Source organism: Bactrocera oleae, chromosome 5 (assembly GCF_042242935.1).
Source record: "Bactrocera oleae isolate idBacOlea1 chromosome 5, idBacOlea1, whole genome shotgun sequence".
Lineage (NCBI taxonomy): Eukaryota > Metazoa > Arthropoda > Insecta > Diptera > Tephritidae > Bactrocera > Bactrocera oleae.
Genome location: NC_091539.1, coordinates 43,227,434 through 43,242,173, shown reverse-complemented (window position 1 = coordinate 43,242,173; position 14,740 = coordinate 43,227,434). Strand labels below are relative to the sequence as shown.

Sequence of the window (14,740 nt, the reverse complement as noted above, 5' to 3'; positions counted from 1 at the left end):
GCTTATTAATAAAAAAGTTTGTGGATAAAAACAGTTAAAGAGATTTCAAAATAAGTTTTATTATAAATATTTGATTGATAAATATGTTCGTATATTTTTCAACTGAAGAACTCTACGCTCGAGGTAACTCATAAAAATATATTTTAAAAACGATCAAACACTGCTTTTGGCGTCGAAAAGATTTGATCATATCGTTTGTTGCATGCTTTGGTCGAAAAAATTATTATTTCTAACTTCACGCTAAACCTGAACTCTTAGTATTTGCTAACTTTGCTATATTTTGCTTCAGGCATTTCTAGTTATTATCATATTTTACTTAGATTGGGGTTTAAATAAAAGCGAAGATTCACTAAGCATTAGAATCGAAGATACAACTGGTATAAAGTCAATAGACTGGTATAAACAAAAAATGCAGCCTTAACTGCGACATATTCTTTTTTATTTAATTCAGCTGGAAATGGCTAAAAATAACCGACTAAATGGCATTATGTAATAAAGAGTAAAAAAGGTAGGTTCAATTGGTTACAATTAAGTAATTTTTGTTTGTATTTTGCTTTACTTTGACTTTTTTTTGACTCAAAGCTAAATATTTAAGCATTTGTTAATGATGTTTTTCCATTTTCGTACTTAGTTCTCTTGAAATGAGTATTTTTTTTTTAATTTCAAAGACAAGCCTACTTTCGAAGCGTCAAGTGTCAAATTAGTTATATTATTATTCTAACATACATATAAGTATTAAAAATAAATGTAAAGAAGTCTCAACAAATTATTATGTTTATAAAAGAATAGAGTTTCTATAAATGAATAGAAAGATTTTTTTAACGTTTTTACAAATCATCGAAAACTATAATTGCTAAGAAGCAGCCAGAAGTAAAACAGCGGTTACTTCTATTCTTAAGTTACTTTCCGCGAAGGAAAGTCGCACTTTTGACTCATTTGCTATGTGATGGCACATATTTCACGCAGGTTTACCGCTTGTCCACCGGCGGTATCAAGTACTTCATAAAGTAATAAAATGAGATTCAAGAATGTGAAGAAGTACAAAAGGTGAAAGTCATAACAGAAAGTGAGAAGCGAGTAATTAATAAAGACAGCTTGAGCTTGAGAAAAAATATATATAAACACGCTTAACGGCAAGAAATATGAAGTTGCACGTTATTTCAGTCTTGCGTACGAAAATTATTTATATAAGCAAATATGTAGTGGAAGCGAATCAATCCGATAAGTTCTAGCGCTTATGTGGAACAAAATATATCGCGGTTAAGTCAATGTTTAATTCAAGTCACAACTTTCAAAATTTAATTTAAACATGTCAGGCACATACATATAAAATACGTACATACGAGTATATACACTTATCATACTAATACAGTATATACAAGCATATATGCTTATTTATAACCATAAGCTCCCAGTAAGAAAATCGTTTCGCGAAACAAATGCAAGCGGCTTAATTTAAAGTGTAACTGGAATAAATGGAATCAGGTCAGGATATGTTGCTAAATTGGCTTTATAACTGCATCTATTTCCGATATAATAATATTTTAAATAGGTTATATGGCATTAAAACTTAGAAATGTACATTAGGGTGGATCAAAAAAAATCAACTTTAACCGTTGATATCTTTTGAACAGTTAAGTATACAAAAAATTGTAAGAGATCATTTTGTAGAACATTAAATTTACCAACCGAAAAAAATTTCTTTTCCACCCTAATGTACATATAGGGTATACTACGTATGTCACTATAACTTATAACTCAGCAATTTTGCCTAAAATTTCAGGTCTGTGTGAACCCAAGTCTCCAATAGAGCATCAGAGGGGAAAATTTTCAATGCATCGTAATCATAAAAAAATTTAACTCAATTCTATACGGATCAAAAAATATTCATGATTAACGTAAACAATGGAGTTTGAATACCACGACCAGAGCGAATGTAGAAACAAATTTGCAAGGGCTTATTTCCATTATTTTTATTATTTTCGGGGCATATTTCTTAACTATTTACTACATTTTTTTGTTGCAAAATATTCACACTTATACTAGTGCCGTCCAAACGTCATTTGGGGTAGACACAGTTGACCCCCAAAACCCCCAAACAAGTAGTTGAGTGGCGCAAAGCATTCAGTTATGGTCGTGAAGTCATAGAAAACATGCCGCCATACGTCCATGCGTGTCGTACCTCCACCTCTAAAAAATGTTAAAGTAACAGTGCTTCAAAATCCACATGTTGGCATCAGAGAGATAGGAGGGGATCGTAACATCTCTTATGGATCGACACAACGCATTAAAGTTTTAGGTATGAACCATGTCAATACTAGACTCGTACCAAAAGACCTAAATCTTTTACAAACACGACCTCGAGTAGAGGTCGCAAAAGAGATGCTTGACAAGGAAGTTGAGAACACTATATTCATCAAACGCAACATTACTGGTGACGAGACGTGGGTTTATGAATATGACTTCGAAACTGTTCAACAATCTAGAGAATAGCGTATAAAAAATAAGACGAAACCAGAAAAACCAAAATTCTCTGAAGGAGCTGAACGTCTGAAATTAAAAACCGAAAATTGCTTACAAATTTATATGTGATCAAAAGTGGCTCAAAAACCTACGCGCGTACACAGCTTTATATAGCAAGTACATTTCAACATATGAATACATATCTACAAAAAATTGTGTACAAAAAAAGAATGTGCAATATTTACATAAACAGCGATTAGAATACTAAAATTGATAAAAGCAGCAAGTACGCGACAAAAGAATTTCAAGTTTAGGCTATTTTTGAGAACAATTTAAAACTAGAAAATGAACTAAATTTAAACAGAGATACGAATGGTATTAAAGCTTAAAGACTTCACAAGTGAGGAAAATAATTGAATAATAAATATAATATAATAATAATAAAAATATTGGTAGGTTATTACACTTAGGGTTTATAAATGCCAATTTGTACTTGTTTGTTTAATATAAATAAAGTCAATGTGAATTTTAATGAAGCCACTGCCATTGATTATATTGTCAGTAAGACTGTGATCAGTTCGACTACGATTACACAGGGAAATTTTTGTTGCATATTATCGCCAACTTCGCTTTTTGTATTAATTATCAGATTCAACTCTCTTCGGTCAAATTTCTAAGATTTTAGATTTTTCTAAAAATTTTGTAAACCACACCCATAAATATTTTATTGTTATTAGATTTAATTCTGCAGCTAAATGTTCTTCCTAGTACAAAATTAATCACGCTTCAGTTGAATAGCCATTTCTGCAGAGACAATTCGCTGAAAATTACAAAATGCTGTTCAAAGCAGTCGTGCAAAAGTCAAAAAACCTGTACTCACTTAGAGACACAGGCAGTTGCGGCTAAAATAAATCTTTTGGAAACGGATGGGTGAATTGGACCTGGAGAAGCAAGGATGCGAAATTACAGGCACTCTACGTTAAGCCTACGTTGAAGTTTGGAGGAGGCTCCATTATGGTGCAGGGAGGCACGACGATTAATAGGGTTGGTAGGTTCGCGAAATCGAAGAACGAATAACGGCAAAGTCTTATATTGAGATTCTGCGCAGTCATTTGCTTGCCACTGTAGGAAACTTAAGTAGGTGCAAATAGGTCGAGCATTGTCTTACAACAGGACGATGATCCGAAACACACAGCAAGAGCAATTCGCAAATGGATACGGGACAATAATATTATATTATTAGTACACTAGATTGGCCTCCACTATTTCGGGACCTTAACCCCAGCGAGCATCTGTCGCAGGCGAAATCGGCTCATTGAGCGAATTATGGCCTAAGGTGCAGCAGGCGTGGGATTCTATTTCGTCCGAAACATGCGCAAATTTGTATGTAAATATGCCAAGGAGAATCAAAGCCGTTAAACAAGTATACGCTAAAGGTGGGTATACGAAGATTTAATATTAATTTTTACCCAAGTTTATACTCATCAAAAACCAACATCAAAATATTTACGTTTTTTTCATCATCGATTAGGTAAGTAATGATACCCTGATCAATTTAGAGAGTCACTGTATAAAAGACTGTTTATAAGGAAAAAATATCAACAACTGAATTCGATTCTCCAACTGAAAATACATTGGTAATTTAAAATTATAGCTGTTATTAACAACAACGTTCAATTCGACACCATTTCCAAGCTACTAACTTCTTTTATTTATTTTTTTGAGTTGCCGCAACAAATGTTGCTGCGTGTGAACACGCGTGAATGTAAAGTGTTCTAATTTGCTCTTATTAGCAAAATAAAGTGAACAATGCGTCGCATCTACAAAATATTGTTTTTTTTTTCTGTGATGCATTGAAAGCAATTAGACTAATTACACAAAATTCTCACCCTAAAATAGGGTTTGTTCCCTTATACTTGTATGTATTAGGAAATAAAAATTATAAATCACATAATTTTGATGACAATCTTTTAGTTTTTATTGGATAACTTATTAGAAATTGTAGCAACAATGAATTGTTTATTTATAAAAAAAAAAGAATAACTACACTACAAGGCAAGCGACTTTTTATCTGGGTATTGGACCAAACAAGTTTTTCGAGAGATTTAGCTATATGATCAAAATTAATTTCTTCGTTTTTCAAAGTTGACTCCCAAAATCAAAATATTTGCGTTCGATGTTCCAAATTGAGCTTATTTCTCACTTCATTATTAATTATAGTATGTAAGTTATCAAAAAAGTGAAAGTATGGGAATAATCTACTTTTTTCTCTTATTTCAGTGGGGCATAAAATTATTCTTTCAAAATCATATGACAGAAGCTATAAGCGACTAAAGTTTATAAATTGGTGAAATAGGTGAAATTGGTTTGGTCCAATACCTAGCCGAGTATTGTATGTTATAGTGTTTTGGAAGAAGTACCTACATATTTAGCAATTTTTCTTCGGACTGAAAGAAGTTACACAGCTGTTTTTGAATTTTTAGAAAGTTTTTTTGCATACGTCTTTCTCTCCCAAAGAAGCTGCTTATTTGTCGGAACCGTCGTATCGGACAACTATAGCATATAGCTGCTACACAAACAGAACGTTTGGAATCAAGTGCTTGTATGGAAAGCTTTTTCATTTAACGAGATATCTTCATGAAATTTGGCAGAGATTATTATGTAACACATCGATATACATAATTTCTAAACATTTTCTTCTGATCGGACCGGATCACTATAGCATATAGCTGCCATCCAAATTAACCGATAAGAATCAGAATAAAAATCTTGTTGTAACTTTTTATATTATAGCTTCGGTCAGCTAGAGTTAACTTTTTTTCTTGTTTTACTTAGTATTTTCGGCTCCTAAAACTTTCTCGAAACATTGTTTTCCGAGTCTGTGATAAAAATTTCTTGGAAACGTCTGGACCGATCGACTTGAAACTTTCACACGACTTTCTTAGATAAATTTGTTAGGTAATGGTCGAAAGAATAAGATTTATGATACTATTTCTGATAATAACTTTTTAAGCTACCCTGAAGTGTAAATTGTTTCACAAAAACGACATTTTTGGATGCCCGCAAAATTTTGACAAGATACTAGGTCATTACCTGTATTCATCTATAGTAATTATACATTTTTTTGGTTTTTAGATTTGAGATAGTTTTAAGCAGATAAAATCTTTATCGCCGTCAGACACCTCTTATCGGGGGAATCAAAATTAAAAAAAAATAGCCTATTATTAAATTATATTATATTTTGTAAATTTACATTTTTACTTATTAAATAAAATGCCTTTCGAAAAAAATTTCACGAACTGACTTGCAAGTGGATATAAACCCTAAGTTGAGCAAGCTACCAAAAAGTGTTAAATTTTTAAAACATGGCGGTTTCTACTCTACGGGAAAATTAATAGGAAAAATCTTCAGTATATCGTTGCAATGCGTGCGATAAGTTTTCACTTGGCATTTGAATTTTTAACGATTTGGGAATGCTCATTGAGATTCCTTTAAGATCTCGAACCAATTTTTGTACTGCCATTATTTATTTTGATAATTTGTGAAACACAGCAACACAGTCGAAGAGTCAATCATTATTTGTTTATAATTTAGAAGTTATAAAATATTTGTTTTTCTTTCCAATATGTACAAAAATTGAAAGCGTGTGTGTAAACTTTAAATATTAACACCTCGAAGTGTGGAAAAATAAGAGAACGCAACTTAAGTAAAGAGCTGATTGCCAATAATACACAAGTCGCAGTCGAAACCGCGCACCCGGTGTGACAAATACTTTTTCGAAAACGTTTTCAGACAAAAGCAGCTTGCTAAACGCAACCACAATAACAGACCGACTTACATATAATACATTAACCACGAACGAAAAGTGAAGAAGCATAAAAAATTTATATAAAAAAAAAAAACAAAAAAAAATTAAATGGTAGATATTTGCATTGAAATACCGCAAAAATTGCACAAACATATGAATATTAATTTTGTTGTTGTTGTTATTGTTATTGCTGCCTACGCATAAACATTAAACTAATTCAATCGCCGTCAGACGCATTCAAACCAGTGCAACTGCAATTAGAGCAATATTTGCCATTGCAATCGCCACAGCAACAGCCCCTTTTACAGCAACAACAACGCAAACAGCAATAAACGCATTTACATACATATACAATAAGCAGATATTAAGCAGCAAGAGTCATCACAAACGCAAGCGCCGCAAACGCAACAAAGCGACGACCGCGCGACAGCACCGAGGCAACGAACGAAGCCCCTATGCGGTGGCGCGATCGCTGCCCCAACACTAAACGAACGCGTCATTGCATAGCGCAACAAACCGTTCGATGCGCGCGCGTGCTTGTACGATTGATAAGCGAACGCAGAGTATAAAAATTGAGGGCTCACCATTTCCGACGTTTAGTGTGTGGCTGCTCTTTCAGACGGAACGCAACGCGGCGCGGATCGTAAGGCGCGCTGGAAAATAGCGAAAAATTTACAAAAACAAAAAATATATAACAACATAAGGCGTGCGCGCTTGCTTACGTAACGTAAGAAAAAGTGTCAAACAGCAACGTAACGTAAAGTGTAACGCAATTGTAGTGATTTGAAAACAGAAAAGGTATACGAAGAAAAAGGTGAATAACAAAAGCTAATGCGCGAGAATTTAATTATTTTCATATTGTCAAAGCGAAATAAAGTTTACAATAAAATTGAAAAAAATTTACATACAAATTGAAATAACCACCAACGTTGCATTGCGCTAGTGCGCGCATGCGCGAATATACTGCAAACAGAAGTTTAACGAAAGTTGCTGCGCCAACAAGAAACACTTTGAATTGTCAAGCCAAAGCAAAAATATTGCAAATACTTAAAACAACGAGTTGCATTTAATGTAAAAAATATGCAATAATCAAAGTGACACACGCATACATATAAAAGAGAAAAGACAAAGGAAGAACGAGTTTTCGAAATTGTTGAAATTTTTTGGTGAAAGACTTTTAAAGACCACCGACCACCACAAATGCAGGCAACGCTTCCCAAAAGCCGTCATAACGGCATAAACAAGTTTGTTGCCACACATTTCTTTGTACAGCCTAACTGGCTCACCGCTCTGCGCGCCCTCGGCGGTCTTTCGCTTTTTAATTTGTTTGTTTTAATTTCTACGTTCATTGACGGCGCCACTTGAAAAGTGAACTGAAATGCCCGCGGTACGCTTCAAAGTCAAAGGCAAATCGTGCAACAAGCTAGCGGCTCAGTGGAAACGCAGCAAATCGCTCACTAACTGCACGAAAGTGCCTCCTGCGCAGCGACAGCGTTAGCGTCAGCGTCCACCAGTTCGAATTCTGGAGTTGTGTGTCGCGTTTCCAAATAAACTGCATTGTTGTCAACTTGAAGTTTAGTTTATTTTAAATTGGTGATTCAGTATATTTACTTTTTGACTTTTTATTCTCATTTGTGGTGTGAGTTTTTTTTTTTTTATCTAAAATTACTTATAAATACATACATGCGTATGTACATATATTCTATTAGACGCTGCGCAGCTGCATTGAAATGACTGCTATTAATTTGTATTTTCATTTACGGCAAAAAACAAAGGTTAATGCCAATGATAATGCAATTACTTGGCTAGTGAAGTCTGGCTTTTATGTGCTTCGCATGTGTGCGTTCACGCTCACGAGTTGGCGTGTAATTCGAACGATCGAACGCTATAACAGCAACTGGAGTGCCGCTTGTCGGCTTGGAAAATATTTTCATTTGTGTAGTATACATACCTACATACACATATATGCTTATAGATTGTTTTATGCATATTTTATTATCACTCTTTTAATTCACATAGCTTCAGTTCAAGCGCGAAGCTGTACAATAACTATTTGAATAATTTGTGCGATGCGATATAATTAAATATCGCGTGTAATATATACATACATAATACTAATTGCACGAGTACATTTAAATATGAACATACCTGTAGAAAGGGTTTTTATTCATTTTTAGATTAAGATCACAATAAAAACAAAGGTTTGGGGAAATGAAATTTTTTACAAATACAATATTGCCTCGACTTAACAAAAGCAATTAACTATAGCTATAATAATTTCCTATAACTCTAAAGGGTGCTAGATCCGTCATTGCACTTAAAATATAAAATCTAACTTATACGTAAACGGCATTTTAAATAAAATGTTGCAAGTTAATAATACAGTATAAGCATTATCAACAAATAAAAGGTTTGTTTCTGAACTGGTGGTACGAGTAGCGGCTAGCTATGAGGAAGAAGAATTGACAGTTACTCTCACAAAGAACAAAATATCGAAAAAACAAAAAAAACCTTAACTTCGGTTGCACGAATTTTTCCTTAAATAAAAAAAGTTCACCATACAAAAACTGGATTTTGATTGAGCAGTTTTTATAGCAGCGACATGTTATAGTTGTGCGATCTGAACAATTTCTTTAAATATTGTACCGTTGCTATAAACAATAATTCGAGCCAATTTCGTGAAGATATGTCGACAATACAAAATATTTCTATACAAGGACATGATTTTGATCGTTCAGTTTGTATGGCAGATAGACTGGTATGCTATAGTGATCCGATATCGACGGTTCCGACAAATGAGCGCTGCTTAATCTTGGGTAGAAAAGGAGGCTACCAGAAACCAGCAGCACGCTCTGCTTCTTACACTTTCAACTAATGCTCTGTTCTGTTAGTTTTTTGTGTTAATAAAAGGTTTTCCAGCAGACACTTGACTAGCTGGAGATAATTAGCCATTCAGAAACAAAACTAAAGTTTGGTACAAAATTCAGCCGATCAGCTGAAAGTTGTTAAAACTAAATCAGCTGAAGCGTGAACCGGAAAGCAGCTTTTTTCTTTTAAGTAATTTAACTATTAATCGAAACAACACTTTCATAAAAACATTTGATCCGTACCGCTTTTTTAAAGGTTATTTTTATTGTTAGTTTCGACCAATTTCGAAAGATTTAATCACCTCAAAATATTTAACGGCACCCAAATAATGTTTTTCCTTTGAAATTTGGTATTAACTACCCGATATTTCAAGAAGGCATCTTCGACAGAGAGAAACTTTTCCACACTACTTTATTTCCACGGACCTACGACGTGATATTGACGAGAAGTTTTTAAACGTTCTTGCTCACTTCAAAAAAATTTAACCGTTTTAAACACCAATATATATTTAATAAGGTTTCAGTATTCAAACTTAGGGCTTAGCAAATGCTTTAGTATTACCACAACTCTTTTTTCCCATTTGACTTGTCTGTAATTGTATTTTTTACGTTGCGTACTATATGGATAGGGTTAAAAATTACAATTTGGAAATATTCAATAATTTAGCCTAGACAGAAATAGGTTTTACCGGAACTCTATTGTATTTCTGTAATTTCTTCTGAAAACCGACAGACGCCGCATTCTTTGTTTTTAAGTTTCTATGTCAGGTACATAAGAAACTAACTTAAGTTAAGGTTAGTTAGATAAGATAAGAAGACAGGTAAACTTTTTGAAGTATTTCCCATCCACGAATTTCGGAACTTTAAAGTAGAGATATGCTGTTTTTAGGGACATCACAATGCATAAAAATTTCAGTAAATTCTGGTAGATGTAGATTTTAAAATGTTACGAAATCGTAAAGAAAAGAGTTGTAATAAAGACCTGCACTTTTGTAGCCAGATAAGTAATACCAGAACAGAAATATATAACCAAAACCAAACTGCAAGTCCACTCCTTATAAACCCTCCTATTTACCAAAGCAGCCCTTAGAACAATTCTTAATTGATTGATTGGAAAAGGCTCAGAAAACCCGCGATACGAATAAGACATCTAGTAGATTTGATATATACATATTATGTCTGAATGTGCGAGTGCTAGAATATATTACAGTAGAGCATCTGAGATGCGGTATAGCCTATGCAATTTTGATTTACATTTTTTCTCCCCACTGACCTTGCAATATAATGACTTACGTCAATAACAGATGTATCCTACCACAAACCAAAAACATTTTAAATGGAAGTATGGTGTTACAATTCAAACGTGAGCTTCTTCGCTCATTAAAAGTTCAGTTCGTGTTTTTTACTTGAGTTCAGCTATAATTTTTTTGTGCTGCAACAGAACTAATTAAATATTATTAGCGGCAATGACTGATAACGTCCTTGTTTACGTCACTGAAACTATTGAAAGTTTATTAAACTCACGGCAACTTTTCTTCTAATTTATGGAAATTTAATTGCTATGCTAATGAAAGCAATAAACTATGTAGTATATTTTTGTTTTTAAATATTTTATTATTTTTATAGAAAAACAAAACAGATTATATAAATTTAAAAAATTAATTTGACATATTTGAGCAAATATTGAATATGGCATTATTTATATGACGTTTTCAATACATGAGTTATTCATATTCATTCATACATTTGAAAAAGAAAAATAATCGGGAGCGACCCTGCCGTCTAATTAAATCATCATCAAAAAATCTACAAATTCTCCCAGTGTTTTTGCAGTCTTTCTTTGGATTTACTTTTTCGATATTTCATTGTAGTACAGCTATGGATGTAAACAATAGACGCACTTTTTGGTATACCAGACACACTTGTGAGCCATATTTGCCCTTTGGTTTCTTTTAAAAATGTTTTCAACAAATTTCATACCACTTATCGACCAATTTTAAAGAATAAAGCTAATCATTTTTTAACAAGTGCTCTGACAGGTATATAAAAGTTTCGAAGTATTATCTATATAAAAATAATATTTTCTCAGAGAACGCATAATATCGCATCATTATATTTTGCAAAAATTACTCATATTCATTAAAAAAAAGATACCACATAAAATTAAAAATATACAAGAAAGCTGATTCAGATTACAATTAAGTTACCTTTACTCAACGCGTTTTTTTTTGTCTTTCTTTATACCCTGAACAGTTTGCCACGAAGTTTGTTACACTCATAAAGAAACGTCGGAGACCCTATAAAGTATATATGGTATATACGTATATAAGTAATCAGCGTGACAAGTTCATCAGTTTTTGAGATATCGATCTGACAATTTCCATACGTCCTTTTTTCCCCAAGAAGCTACTCATGTGTCGAAATCGCTAATAACGGACTATTATAGCATATAGCTGCCATACAAAGTGATCGCTTAAAATGAAGTCCTTGTATGGACAACTTTTTTATTTGACAAGATATATTCATGAAACTCGGCCTAAATTATTCTGCCAGGCAACGATATAATATCCGAAGAAAATGTTCAGATCGGACTACTATAGCATGTAGCTGCCATACAATCTGATCGATCAAAATCAAGATAAGATCCTTTTGTGCTACGCACCTTAGAAGAGTATTGACTGAAGTTAACGTTTTTTCTTGGTTTTTGTTGGAGAAATTTTTGTTAGAGCTAGTACTACTTAGCCACTTGATTACCAGACTGAATTAACATTTAAATTTAAAAATTTTTTATTCCCGATTTTGGAAATAAATAATGCAAAGTCGAAAACAATAATCGATCAAAATTTGGTTAAAAGTCTTAATTTTAACAGTTTTTAAATAAGAAAAACGTTGGTCAGAAAATTACTTACAGATCATACAAATAAATTAAAAACACAATTTTTTAAATAAAAAAAAAATTGAAATACTTTAACAAATGCAATAAGACACGACTTCGTTTCGTGACTAGTCCTTTTACATGTGAAAGCAGAAACAAAGTAAAAAAGTTAATTCGATGTCAGAGGTTAGGTTGATAAAGAGTATTCTGTATTGCAGATTTCTATCTTACGAATTACTACGAGTCTATTTGATTTTAGCAAGTGGTTTGTTCGATTCGCCACTCTCTAAGTATTGTACAATTAATATAATGGCAACTTTAGAGCATCTGATATAAACTATAGATGCCTTTGTAAACTATCTGGATTTTTTGCCAACAGCAATTTGACGTGGGTTCAAAAACCATAACCCTGAAAGCTTCAAAACGCAATAGCAAACCAAGAGTGAAAATAATAATATTTAATAAGAAAGTGAAACCAAAATATAAAAAACGATAATGCATAAAATAATTAAATTCGCCATTTTCTTGCTTTTCAGTTGTATAGCCGGAGACAGCGCGTCCTTCAGCAAGCCACACTTGTTCGTTCACATCGGCACAAAAACTCAACTATCCCCTTCCTACGCCCCACCAACAAAATGTTACGCTGTCAGTACTGTTCATTTAGCGTGTTTGTGCTTTTCGCGCTCACAAATGCTTTCGATATCACACGCATGGAACCCATTGCCGATAAAAACATACAAACCGGAAATCGTATGCTCTATGAAAGGGAAATCAACGCGAACATTTCTCAAGCGGAGGCAGCAGAAGAGGATGCAGCAGATGGTGTGCTCGATGTAAATGAGATTCCAGTGCGTTTCGATGATGCACAACTGTGGCGTATCTATAATATATCAGAGCATATGCAGAACAACATGCCACTGGCAGAGATGCTGGAGAGTCAATTTGGTGAGTGCAGAAAATGTTGGATGAGAAAATGCTTGAATGTGAAAAATTAATGGCTATATATTAAAAGAGCTTAAGTCGACTTGAGATTTGCTTGATTTAAGTTGACTTAAGTTACTTTAACATAATACCATCGCAACACATAACACATATAGGATATATGCAGAGTTTTGGACGTTTATAATCATGCTTCTTCAATGTTGCAGGTGGCGTTATTTGGAAGGAAAATTCGAAATTCCTTGATATCTCCATCAATAAGGAGAACTTGAAAGCAGCGCGCAGCTATCTCTCTGAGCACAACATCGACAAAGAAGTGGTACATACAAATATACAGGAGCTGATCGACGCTGTAGAATTAGAGGGCATTAAGGCGACCCAGGCAGAGGCGGGTAGTCGTACAAGTGAGTATTATTAAAAAAGACATTAAAATTACTTTTAATAATCATCTCTTACTGTGCACTCTTTGCAGAGAAACAAACACGTAGCGGTATTAATTGGAAGGAATACCATGATTTGGAAACGATTTATGCGTTCATGCGTGAAGTACGCAGCAAATTTCCGAAAATCTGTCGTTTGTACTCCATTGGAAAGACAGCGGAGGGACGTGATCTGAAGGTGTTGAGGTAAGTGAAACGAAAATTCTATAAGAAAATTAGTACAATATATAAACGAGTTTACGAGTTTAAATACATGCTTAAATTAGGTAGTAAGCAGAAAAAAAAAACAGAAAATACTCTTTCTTTTCCTGAATTTGAGTTTTAAGAAAGCTTAGAGTTGAAAGTACTCTTTGAGGCGGGATACCAAGTGGTTTGAGGAATACAAGATAAACTTATTATTAGAACATGGGCAACGTATTAAAGTGGTTAAAAGAGACTTATAGTTGACAATTTTCTTCTTAGAAGGGTTGCCAATTTTATAGAAAATTTAATTTAATTAAATTCATGGAAAAAATATTGCAACATATGCATTAAATTTAAGAGGTCTAAGAAAATTGTCTATTAAAAATAGCTTTAAGAAAAGTTGCCACGAATTTTTATAGCAATTAAACAGATAAAGCAAAAGAAATATCTACAATAAATTTATTAGTATGGAAGTTAAAGAAAACTTGCAGGTATAAATAAAATTTACAGAGTAAAGGTATTATTTAAATTTAGGCATCGATTGAAAAAGATTAAATTAAACTAATAATGGATAATTTTCTTTTTAAAATAGTTGCTGATTTACCAAATATATAACTCAATTAATTTCATAAAAAAATTATAAATGTGCAGTGTGACGAGCTGAGTCGATCAAGCCATGTCCTCTGTCTGTCTGTATACTTGTATACATGATATGTACATGAACTAATTTTTGAGATAACTATCTAAATTTCTGTACACATACTTTTCTCTCCAAACGGACCACTATAACAAACAGGTGCCTACAAACTGATCGATCAAAATCAAATTCTTGTAAGGAAACTTTTTTATTTGTGAAGGATATTAAAGTTAAGGTTTTTTTAGGGTTTTAAAATAGATTGGCATTTGTTTCATAAATGTATGCTTAAGGCTATATATTATTAATATTTATAATAATAATTAATTAATATTAATATAAGGAATAAAACTGGTGTTAATGTCAACAATTGTAAAGTATACCGAGTACTTGTCTCTCCTCAATATTTACAACTGGCCTTGGATTTTTAACTTAAATTTCGTTCATTCCGCGAGCGGCTCAAGATTTTTAACAATCAATTTATTAAAATTATCTGAAAATATTAAGTAGTCGTATACTATTTACACAATT

At 33.0% G+C, this 14,740-nt stretch overlaps 2 protein-coding genes across 4 annotated transcripts in view; one reads left to right on the top strand and one right to left on the bottom strand.

Annotated features, from left to right (window-relative positions):
- The window catches only part of LOC106627915 (serine-rich adhesin for platelets), a 70,610-nt gene that overhangs the window by 50,526 nt on the left and 5,344 nt on the right, over positions 1 to 14,740 (bottom strand). The gene's annotated exons all lie outside the window — the stretch shown is intronic.
- The window catches only part of LOC118681454 (uncharacterized), a 49,260-nt gene that overhangs the window by 32,078 nt on the left and 2,442 nt on the right, over positions 1 to 14,740 (top strand). The window contains exons 8-10 of the mRNA XM_036366152.2: positions 12,550 to 12,958; positions 13,162 to 13,356; positions 13,425 to 13,578. Coding sequence (XP_036222045.2) covers positions 12,550 to 12,958; positions 13,162 to 13,356; positions 13,425 to 13,578 — 758 coding nt within the window. The remainder of the gene's footprint in view (positions 1 to 12,549; positions 12,959 to 13,161; positions 13,357 to 13,424; positions 13,579 to 14,740) is intronic.